The 11,803-nt window shown below is 45.0% G+C and overlaps 1 protein-coding gene across 1 annotated transcript; it reads right to left on the minus strand.

Moving 5' to 3' along the window:
• Positions 1 to 521: 521 nt before the first annotated feature.
• LOC133360493 (zinc finger protein 615-like) lies at positions 522 to 8,898 on the minus strand. Its single transcript, XM_061579253.1, has 5 exons — positions 7,931 to 8,898; positions 6,799 to 6,904; positions 5,264 to 5,347; positions 4,869 to 4,997; positions 522 to 2,828 (listed from the first exon to the last, which is right to left on the minus strand). The coding sequence occupies exons 2-5, from the start codon at positions 6,902 to 6,904 to the stop codon at positions 1,576 to 1,578; spliced, it is 1,572 nt and encodes a 523-aa protein (XP_061435237.1). The 5' UTR covers positions 7,931 to 8,898; the 3' UTR covers positions 522 to 1,575.
• Positions 8,899 to 11,803: the final 2,905 nt, after the last annotated feature.

The following is an 11,803-nucleotide window of genomic DNA, read 5'->3' on the forward strand; positions in this document are numbered from 1 at the left end:
AGTAGAACTGGTGAACAGGAAAGGGCTGCTGCAACAAGATGTTCTATACAGGTTTGAGGTGGGTGTCACCCAAGGGTAAGTAGGCGGGGTCAGAGATGCAAAGGAGTCCCATCGCCGCACCCACGCACAGCAGCTGCGTTAAAGGGAGAGATTGGCATGTTAATGTAAACGAGTATAATGGGAAATGAGCCTTGCATTGTATTTACATTGTTCGCCTTTTCACGTTCGCTGGTCTCATACTGGTACAGAGACTAGGCCATAAAGAAGGCTGCAGCTCTGGTGTAGGCCAATCAGTTTCAAAGACAATGCCCATATTATAATTATCAGAGTTTATTAGTTTGCATGTTTTGCCACAAGTATGTGTGGCTAATGCAGTACTTGATGATGACTTGCAATAGCTGTGCCTATTTGGTGTTTGAACATCTTAACACAACTCCTGTTTTACTTCCAGAAAGGGTAAACACCTATTGTTTTTCATACCGTAAGGTTGCGCTAAATGGCAGGATTTTGGTGATTGACGTGACTGTGTGCAGTACTACTTGTGTAATGACTCCGGACTCGAACTTTAGAGGTTTATTTTATTGCACGTAACGTAGCTTAGGACCACGTCGTCATGAGATAATGCCGACATGGAGATCGTATGACCGAGCAGACAGTGATGACATGAAGACAGCTACGACGGCCCGAATCCTTCTCCGCAGGCCCCAAACATCCCTTTTTGCCCTGCTTTTATCCTCGTGGATTCTCCGTGGGAATTTCCCCAGCTGTCTCTTTTGGACACTCTGGGAAATTTCCCAACCAAGATCCTCCAGACTTGCTGGCGCCTTCTCTTTGCATCCAGCCTCGCTGACACCCTGTCTTCACCTCGAGACTTACTGACAGTCTTTACACTTGTAACCGTGTTGAAGATGTGGACAACAAAGGTCTCGGTTAGCATTCGCTGCAATATCAGTAGTCTAATTGTCGAAAAGTTTGCTGTTGTACAGATACACTCTGTTTTAATCGCTCAGAACTCTGCTGTGCATGTGATGCTCGGGTCCTATCTCTGCTCATCATTGCCTTCTCATATGTTTTAAAAACTGCACCTGGCTCTCCGTAGCAAATTAGCAGAGTGCACAATGATACGCGTGATTAATTACAGGTGAGCTGACACCGCCTGCGTATACATTGCACATTGTGAGATAATTGTCAATCTACACGTGTAAAGAACGCTGCATTTATCTTCGTTTCAGTTTCGCACTGGTACCGACTCATATTGGATGTATTTGCCGATTCTAATTGAACTTTCCAACGGTTGTTTCAATGAATACAAGGAAGTGCAGAAGGTAATTTTGTCTTTAATGCACATTGTTGGGACGGTGTTTAACCGTCTCTATAGTTACGCACCACGAGGACAGAACACTGACGCATGAAGAACTTTGAACTCTGGTTCCGCACCTCCCGAGTTTTCGATCGACCATTGTGTCCAATTCACGAAGGATGTGATCTATAAATTGTTATGAACATTGTAAAAAAAACTTTTCCCACACTCCTTACAAACATGCGGCATCCTACCAGCGTGCTCCTACGATTTCCCTACGTTTGAGCGCTGAGAAAACCCCTTCCCACACTCCCCGCGCACATGCGGCTTCTCACCAGCGTGTTCTTGTGTTTCTCCAAGTCAGAACGTTGCGCGAAGCCCTTCCCGCACCCGTTGCACGCGTGAGGCCACTCTCCACTGTGTGTCCTGTAGTGGGTCTTTAAGGTGTAGCGCTGGGCAAAGCCCTTGCCGCACTCCTGGCACACGTGCGGCCTCTCGCCCGTGTGCGTCCTGACGTGCAGCGTGAGCGTGGACCGCAGCGCGAAGCCCTTGCCGCACTCCTCGCACACGTGCGGCCTTTCGCCCGTGTGTGTCCTGACGTGCGCTTCCAATTGGGAATGCTGCGCAAATCCCTTGCCGCATTCTTTGCACGCGTGCGGCTTCTCGCCCGTGTGCGTCCTGACGTGCGCCTTTAAATCGGAGCGCTGCGCAAAGCCCTTGCCGCACTCATCGCACGCGTGCGGCCTCTCACCCGTGTGCGTTCTGACGTGCGCCTCTAGAGTGGATCGCTGCGCAAAGCCCTTGCCGCACTCCGCGCACACGTGCGGCCTCTCGCCCGTGTGCGTCCTCATGTGCACCTTCAAAGTGGAGCGGAGGCCGAAGCCCTTGCCGCACTCCGCGCACGCGTGCGGCTTCTCGCCCGTGTGCGTTCTGGAGTGCGCCTTCAAATCGGAACGCTGCGCGAAGCCCTTGCCGCACTCCGCGCACGCGTGGGGCTTCTCGCCCGTGTGCGACCGAATGTGCGCCTCCAAACTATAACGTATCGCGAAGCCCTTCCCGCACTCCGTGCAAACGTGAGGCTTCTCGCCGGTGTGCGACCTCGTGTGCAGCTCCAATTTGGCACGTTGCGCGAAGCCCTTGCCGCACTCCTCGCACACGTGCGGCTTATCAAGGGTGTGCGTTATCGCGTGCCTCTCCAAATCGAAAAGACGCACAAAGCCCTTGCCGCACTCCTTGCACACGTGCGGCTTCTCGCCTGTGTGCGAAACGGAGTGTGCTTTTAAATAGGAGCGCGTTGCGAACGCCTTCCCGCACTCCGTGCACGCGTGCGGCTTTTTCCTGTCGCCGGCGGCTGTCGCGCGCGACGCGGCGATTCCAAGGGCCTTCCCGCACCGCTTGCAGGCTCGCGGAGTCTTGTTGCTGGTGGAGCTGGTGGTGGTGCGTTCCGCCGCTTCGTCTGTCTTTGCATTGAAGCGTCTGCCCTTCCCGCACTCCTCGCACAGGAGTCCCCTTTCTTTTGCTTCATCATCTGCACGTTTAAGAAGAAGAAATAAGTAATAATAATAAAAACTTTTTTCAAAACACGCTTTAATGAAATGTAACGTACTCGTAACGGAAGAACTTCACGACTCCAGGAAGTGGCTCTGAAGCTTGCCATAACGTAAGGTACCGTGGTCAATTACAGCCAACGTGAGTTTACCGTGGATAATTAGACCCAAGCCGAAACATAACATATAAAAAATAAGGTTTAAAAATATATTTTTTTATGATAGAATATGGTATTGTCATCAGTATGACACAAGTATACCAAGTTTGCAGTCGGTACCACATTGGGAAGTGGGTTAAAATTGAGTTACAACAACAACAGGCAGAGTGAGTTAATAGAAAGGGTGTAAACACACACAAATTCATAGTTTGACTAACCGATGCAAGATAAAACGAATGGGTGCCAGAGGATGTTCGTTGTGAGCTCACCCGTGATTACTCGCACATATAGTTGTGTACTCAGTAGCAGATGGGAAACTAGGACACTATTTGCAGAGCTACGGGGAAGCCAGGTTTGTTGTTTTTTTAATATATAGGCGCAGCTTTCTTGTACCAGAAAACAAGCTACGCCTTAACTTGTGGGAGCAATAAGTCTGACGTGTGCTTGAGGTGTCAAAGTGTTTCGTTATTTCTTAGTTGCACAAAAACGAGCGTTTTCTAAAGTTATATCTTCGCCTGTTCACGTACTGTATCACCCTGTCGCACGGTAAAAGACTGTATCCACTCGCTCCCCGCTCGGCACTTCTCATAGCTTCCCATTTATACTGTAAAACCAGAAGTGACATCATGGGTTCAACCAATGGAGCGTCTTACCACAGGGGGGTTTCTAAACAATTGGAATATTCGAAATCAACTATAACCAGTCTGTCAACAAATGTATGACACATGTACATCGAATGTATATACAGAAATAATACACTCACTTTCTGTCTTATGGCTCTTACAGCCAGGTGTATTTTTTTGTTAAATATATAAATTAATGTTGAAGTGAATGCGACAGTGATCAGGGATTGGATCCCGAGCATTTAGATTTGTGCTGGTAAGCTGCGCGTTACATTAGCTCCAATAATATATAACCGTTAAATTGATATTACTTGAATGTCAATTGACTGACAGGGAACTCGGTAATGTTAACTGACTGTTGATTGAGTCGGTGGTGATGAATATATGCACGATTGAGACTTTTGACATTAAAGTTGATCTCAATATATAACATACTTATAATAATTGGGTCTAGAATATTAACACCGGCGCTCAAACTCATGAACAGAGGAATTGAGAAGCGGTTTTGTGACGTGGAGCGTTTTTCTGATCGCCATTGCAGGCCCAAGATGTTTTTTGAGTTTTATTAGATTGAGTTTTCTGTTTTTGAGTTGTATTGGATTGAGTTTGCCGTTTTGGCGTGGGAAACCTAATAATAAGATGGCGTTGCGCTTTGTGGCGAGTTACTTTGTTATTATTACGAGTGTTAATAACTTGGTTATTTTGATCAATCCAACTGCAATCAATAGACATGGAAGATGATCAGTGTTTTGGCGATGAAAATATAAGTTGTTTCTGGAATAGTTTATAACATTTGGTATGTTTGACACGTAAGCTTTCGCGACCAATATCCATAATAGAGGTTTTTGTGTTAGATTGTGGAAATAGAAATGTGTCGTTAAACTCGCCAACACCCAACACAGCCAATTGGTAAGGTTTGTAAATGTGGTGGGTTTACTCTCCAACACACCGGTGTGCTGTACCAGTAAAGAATTGGCGTCAGGGTCGGGATCGAACCCACGACCTCCTGCACACCAGGCGAGGTAGTTAACATCTAGCCACCGTGATGATGATGAGAGAGACATGCAAGCTCCAAATCTACAGCAGCAGGCATCGTCTGGGTCGGGATCGAGCCCGCGACCTCCTGCACATCAGGCGAGGTAGTTAACATCTCTTAGCCACCGTGGCACCGACTAATTGACCCATCGGACCTTCGTAAAGGAGCTGGACTTGAAGAGAGGTATGGTGAACTGGGACTCACCTCCACCAAAGTCCTCTTCTGACAACTCCACCTCAATGAAGTTCTGGTCTGCAGTTACCAAACATTCGAGGGAATTCCCGGTCTCCTCTGGCCAACCACTGGATTCTTCCACTTTGAAACGGTTCAGATCTGGAGGTGCGATTCAGACAATGCACCACGGTTTTTTATGGCAAGTCATTTGTATGCATGTTCAGCTTATTTCACACCGTACGTAGCCAGCCGTGCTAATCGGACGTGCGGGGGAAGGACAACAAACTGAACACAACAATCAGGAGACAATAATCAGATTGCCAAGCTGGCCTGCTAAGGACGTGCTTGTCCTCATGCTGTTGGAATTCCTGATTTCTTGCGCGAGTTTGACGCGGGGTAACTTCATGCGTAGGCAGGCCTCTTACCGTCTTGCTCCACTTCAGTTTTCACCACAATCCTCAGCCTCTCGGTGCCCAGACTCCCTTCGTCTTCTTGTTTCGTGATTGCTCCTACACACATCCATTAACAATCAACTCTAACAGACGATTCGTAATAAAGGTTGTTTTGCTGTGGGGTTAGATCACGTAAATATAAACGCGACATGAAATCCAACACCACCCGACACACACGCAGAGTTGACGCGCTATAAAACATCCTGATAAATTTTTTTTTCTCTGCACGAGCGTATTTAGCTTAATTCACTCCTGACATTTAAAAACGTTTCATTGCATTGACATATGGCAAAACAAACTTGTTGGAGGAAAATCTTGATAATAATTCATATTCTTTGGGTCTTTCGGTAAAGTCACGTAGATAGGTTCAAAGAAAATAACAAAAAACTACGTTTCGATCGCAACGCAATCGTTCGTCATCAGGAACGATGACGAACGCTGCTTGCGTTGCGATGGAAACGTCGTAGTTTTTTGTTATGTTTTTGTTATTTCCTTTGAACCTATATCTACGTGACTTTACCGTAAGACCCAAAGAATTTGTTGGGGGCATGCTAAAATAAATGCTCCAGTGGACGACAACATAAACCCCGCCGACGCTGGCGAGATCTTCACGAGGCCGCCCCTCCTGAAGCTGTCCACTGACTCACTCACCCTCGCCAACCTCGACACGGATGTTGTACATCCTTGCGTCGAGGGCTGCGTGCAAGAGAAGATTCCAGAAGGGCGATGGTTGAAAACAGGTGGCCGGAAGGCACCGTCAGCATACGCGTGACAATTCAGTAAGGTGGCCCATTGTCCGGTAGCAGTGGGGGCCAAGCGAGTACATCAGGGGGAACGAGGCCGGGGCGCTTTCTCGGGAACTGATCGACGACCGGAGGTGGGCGACATCGGGGGCCGACCGTTCGAGATCGACAACACAGAAAACCAGCGGGGTTGACTGTCCAAGACTCAACTTGGTGGACAACCGCCGTGGTTCACTGTTCGAGACCCAATCTGCCAGGTGGTTGGAGGTTCTACGACACATTTACACTCAAATTTCGATTTAAAACTTTCGTGACTGCAGGGATTCATCTTCTTGGTTCTTTCGGTAAAGTCACATAGAAGGCAAGTAATAAAATAATAAAATAATTTTATTATGTTTTATTATTTTATTACTTCCCTTCTACGTGACTTTACCGAAAGAACCAAGAAGACATTTACACTCAGTTTAACACGTAGGCTTTCGCGACCAATATTATTCATAATCAACGTTTTTTGGGTTTACATTGGCCGTGTCGGGTGGTGGAGGGTTACGACACATTTATAAATAACGTGATCTAAACCCAAAAACGTTGATTATCAACATTTACACTCACAGCGATCTAAGCCCCCCACGTGTAGAAACGTTTGCCGATGAACTCCCCCGCCGCACCAAAAACTAAATAATAACTTTTGCCGTACGGACGGCGATTTCCAATTGCGAGATGTTCTTGGGAAATGATCTTGGGAGATGTTTTGAGGGATCTCACCATCGCCAGCGTCCTCATGTCCCATCGCCGGGTCCGACCACGTCCCAGCGCTGGGGTCTTCTTCGCGCTCTTGTTTGATGAATGGGAAATGAAAGCGCGACTCCATCTAACGTTGAGAAAGAAAGTCGAAGTTGTTGATGTGCCGCGTGCACGAAGTTGAGCTTCTTTTTCGCACCGTACGTAGCCAACCGCGCTAATAGAAGAGGCGGGGGAAGGACAACAAACTAACACAACGACAACAAGAAGCCGCTCTAATCTTCTTGGTTTTTTCGGTAAAGTCACGTAGAAGGGAAGTAATAAAATAATAAAAATAAAACATAATAAAACAATTATTATTTTATTATATTATTATATTATTTTATTATGTTTTATTTTTATTATTTTATTACTTCCCTTCTACGTGACTTTACCGAAAAAACCAAGAAGATGAATCCCTGCAGTCACGAAAGCTTTAAATCGAAATTTAAGCTGCTCTAAATTAATTAGTTTTCAATTTAGTATAGTGGTGTAGTGTATAGTCGTGTATAGTGTAGTGTATAATGTGGTGTGTATTGTAGTGCATTGTCGTGTATAGTTAAGTGTGTATAGTTATGTGTGTAGTGTAGTGTGTATAGTAGTGTATAGTGTATTGAGCAGTGTGCATAGTAGTGTATAGAGTAGTGTATACTGTAGTGTGTATAATAGTGTAGTGTATAGTGTAGTGTATAGAGTAGTGTATAGTGTAGTGTGTCTTGTAGTTTATAGAGTAGTGTGTATAGTGTAGTGTAGTGTGTATAGTAGTGTATAGTGTAGTGTATAGTGAGTGTAGTGTATAGAGTAGTGTATAGTGTAGTGTGTCTTGTAGTTTATAGAGTAGTGTGTATAGTGTAGTGTAGTGTGTATAGTAGTGTATAGTGTAGTATATAGTAGTTGTATAGTGTAGTGTATGTATGTTGAACTTCTTTCGCACCGTACGTAGCCAACCGCGCTAATCGGAGGTCCAGGGGAAGGACAACAAACTAAACACAACAACAACAAACTAACACGACAACAACGACGACAAGCAGCTCTAAAGGAACGAGTTTGTCAATCTACGTACGGTGCAAAAGAAGTGCAACGTACAGTAGCAGCCACCGTCACTGCACCGACTTACCTCGCTTGTCTCTCTGTGTGTCTCTGTGTGTCTGTCTCTCTGTGTGTGTCTCTGTCTCTGTGTGTATCTGTCTCTCTGTGTGTCTGTCTCTCTGTGTGTGTCTCTGTATGTCTCTGTGTCTCTGTCTCTCTCTGTCTCTCTCTGTCTCTGTATCTATCTCTGTCTCTCTCTCTCTCTGTCTGTCTCTGTATGTCTCTGTCTGTCTGTGTCTCTGTGTCTCTCTCTGTATGTCTCTCCGTGTCTCTGTGTGTCTCTCTGTGTCTCTGCCTGTGTCTCTCTCTGTCTCTGTGTCTCTCTGTGTGTATGTGTCTCCGTATCTATCTCTGAATCTCTCTCTCTCTGTATGTCTCTGTATCTCTCTGTATGTCTCTGTGTCTCTCTGTATGTCTCTGTCTCTGTGTGTCTGTGTCTCTGTATGTCTCTGTGTCTCTCTGTCTCTGTGTGTCTCTCTGCGTGTATGTCTCTGTATCTATCTCTGTATGTCTCTGTGTCTCTCTGTATGTCTCTGTGTCTCTCTGTATGTCTCTGTCTCTGTGTGTCTTTGTCTCTGTATGTCTCTGTGTCTCTCTGTCTCTGTGTCTCTCTGTATGTCTCTGTGTGTCTGTGTCTCTGTGTCTTTGTATGTCTCTGTATCTCTCTGTATGTCTCTGTGTATCTCTCTGTATGTCTCTCCGTGTCTCTGTGTCTCTCTCTGTGTCTCTGTATCTCTTTGTGTGTCTCTGTGTCTCTCTGTATGTCTCTGTGTCTCTCTGTATGTCTCTGTGTCTCTGTATCTCTTTGTGTGTCTCTGTGTCTCTCTGTATGTCTCTGTGTCTCTCTGTATGTCTCTGTGTCTCTCTGTATGTCTCTGTGTCTCTCTGTCTCTTTGTCTTTCCGAGTCTCCGACGCCTCTGGGCGCCACCCCACCGAGCGACAAGATGCAGCGTGAAACGCCTCTGGGCGAAGCCTTCAGTGACACCGCCGCCTTCGTCACAATCGCCACTGATACTGGGAGGTAGAAATCTGAAGATCCATAAAGCTCTTTTTTTTCACAGATGTCCACTCGGTCAGAGCGTCACAACAAAAACACGATACAAAAACACGATATGAGTGCAGTACAAGGCCGTAATTATAATATATATTGCTATGAAATAGATTTCTGTTTATATGATTGTGGTGATGGTTGTACTTTATTAATCCCTAATCTCTGCCATGACACACAGTGAAACAAGAAAAGGTAAAAAAATAAAATAAAAACAGCAATGTTTTAGACATTATTGTAAAAAATAAACAATAAAGTCCATCCTATGTGTTAGTGAATTTTTTTTTATTTTAGGCAGAAAATGGCAGGAAAATGAGTTTTCAATTTTAGATTTATTTATTTTCTGGAAGATTTGGTCCCCCCCCCCATGTTGACTCCATGGCTACGGCCTTGGTGCAGTGTATTGACAAGGTAACCCAATCACTTACAAATATACAAATTATTGTATCAAGCCCCACCAAGCTATGAGCTTCTTTTCAGAAGTCCCAACTGGTAAAATCACGTAGGTAGAAATAAAATAAAACAAATCACGACGTTTCGATCGCAACACAAGCGAACTTCATCAGGTGGGACAACTGCAGCATTTTCTTGCTGCGGTTGTCCCTCCTGATTAGGATTGCTTGTGTTGCAAGTGTGGTCCAATTAATGCCCCACCTCCTTCCCCCCCACTTATCTCTCCCCCCCTACTACCGAGGCCTACTATAACACATTCCTGCGGAGGGAGCTGGTAGGAACACGTTGGGTTGCTCGGTCAATGGCCAGGGTCAACGGCGGCTGTGAGGGCGGGCACAAGCCGGCGTGAGTAGGTTAAACGTTGAGTTTTATAAGGGCACCACGGGGTGACCAGCCCCTCCCCACCCAGCCCCACCCTCCCCTCACAGCCCCTCCCCACCCTCCCCTCCCCACCCAGCCCCTCCCCTCTCCACCCAGCCCCTCCCTGCACGACGGACGGACACAATAATCCCCTGTGGGCTGGTGTGACCAGGAAGTTCCTACCGGTATAACCTCATGCCACGGCAGATCTCTCGCCTACTTCAGCAGTTTTTTCTTGCTGTGGTTGTCCCACCTGATGACGATTGCTTGTGTTGCGATCGAAACGTCGTGATCTTTTATTTTTTTACCTACGTGACTTTACCGAAATAACCAAAGAATACGTTCTACTTAAATAGAATTGTTATAACACTAATTTTGATACATTTTCATGATTAACAATTTTATTATTTACATTTACTAAGGTCACCTTTTATTATTCCATGAAGGAGCATTATGCTTCTCCATGGAAGAATGGAGAAGCATACATTTTGAACATTTTTTAATGATTGTTATTAAACATTTTTATTTTAATGATTCTACCAGGGCTTTTCATTCTGTGGAATGAATGTGATTGTTATAATTGTACTCTCCATTTTGCTTCGTTCTACTACAAAGTTTTAAGTATTTTTTATAGTTAGAATTACTTTTAATATTTTATAATTATAAGAGAATTTCAACATAATATTTCGAACATCTGCAGTTTTAGTTAGATGTTGAATATTTTCAAGTGAATTTTATGCTAAATTTCAGCTTTCCAACGCCACCTTTTAATGCGTTTTCTCCTACAATATCAGAGTGTAGCGCCACATTAAATACGCACTACAATGACAATAGTCTAAAGCGATTTTATGCATGTTTTATTTTCAAAATGGAAATATAGTTTTTGGGGGGGGAGCAGAGCTTTGTGACGTCATATTTGAGGGGGGTCTGACTTTTTGACGAGGGGGGGGGGTCAAAAATCGGCCAAAATCGCGTGACGTCATTTATGGACGGCCCCCTATAAAACACACGTTTTTTTCCTTACACGATCTAAACCAAAAAAAATAATTCGAGACATAACCAGTTATGTAGTAACGCCTGTACACGTTCGTGCTCGACTCTGACCCTTTATTCGGACACGACATTATATCTAGGCCCGGGCTTTGTTCTTGGTGCTTGTACTTCGTCTTTCTCTCCAATCGTCCCCTCCCCTTGCGCTGTCCCCTTTTTAAATCCTTTATATTAAGTTCGCGTGCTTGCTTGCTTGCTTAGGACCGTGCAAACCTTTCGGTCATTTTTTAACCCACTTCCCGTGATCCAATCGAGCTGACATTTTGCACACAGACTCGTTGTGTGAGACAATTAATGTTCGTGAAAAAAAAATCCAAAATTTTACACTGTTTAGGGAAAACAAATTAAATATTGAATTACCAATTGCTTAATACTGGCAGACAATCATCTGACCCATAGGTGGCAGCAATCTCAAGCCAGAGGACGAGAGGACTCGAGCCGCCACACATATAAAGGATTTAGAGTGAAAAACTTTGTTTTTACGGGTTATACTTATTAAATCCTTTATATTAAGTTCGCTTGCTTGCTTAGGACCGTGCAAATCTTTCGGTCGTTTTTTAACCCACTTCCCGTGATCCAATCGAGATGACATTTTGCACACAGACTCGTTGTGCGTGACAATTCATGTTCGTGAAAAAAATTTTCTACAATTTTACACTTTTTAGGACAAAAATATTATATTTAATTACCAATTGCTTAATGGTGCAATGCAATCATCTGACCCATAGGTGGCAGCCATCTCAAGCCAGAGGACGAGAGGACTCTAGCCGCCACGCATATAAAGGATTTATAGTGAAAAACTTTGTTTTTACTGGTTATACTTATATATCCCCCGAGCCGCCTTTCTGGAAGCTTCGCTCACCCGACTCGCTTCAGCCAATCCTCGTGCTCCATCTCCAACGGTTTCCAACTGTCGCCCCCTACAGTCTCTTTTAGCCCCCCCCCCCCCAACAATACGTTCCAATCATTGGCTACCACACTCAGATAAG

Source organism: Lethenteron reissneri, chromosome 69, assembly GCF_015708825.2.
Source record: "Lethenteron reissneri isolate LAM-NWPU_2019-01 chromosome 69, ASM1570882v1, whole genome shotgun sequence".
Classification (NCBI taxonomy): domain Eukaryota; kingdom Metazoa; phylum Chordata; class Hyperoartia; order Petromyzontiformes; family Petromyzontidae; genus Lethenteron; species Lethenteron reissneri.

Coding starts and splice junctions, on each gene's coding strand:
- LOC133360493 (XM_061579253.1), bottom strand. CDS start 6,904: ATGGAGTCGCGCTTTCATTTCCCATTCATCAAACAAGAGCGCGAAGAA. Junction 4,998..5,263: donor AACTGAAGTGGAGCAAGACG/GTAAGAGGCCTG, acceptor TCGCACCTCCAG/ATCTGAACCGTTTCAAAGTG. Junction 2,829..4,868: donor AGAAGAGGACTTTGGTGGAG/GTGAGTCCCAGT, acceptor TTAAACGTGCAG/ATGATGAAGCAAAAGAAAGG.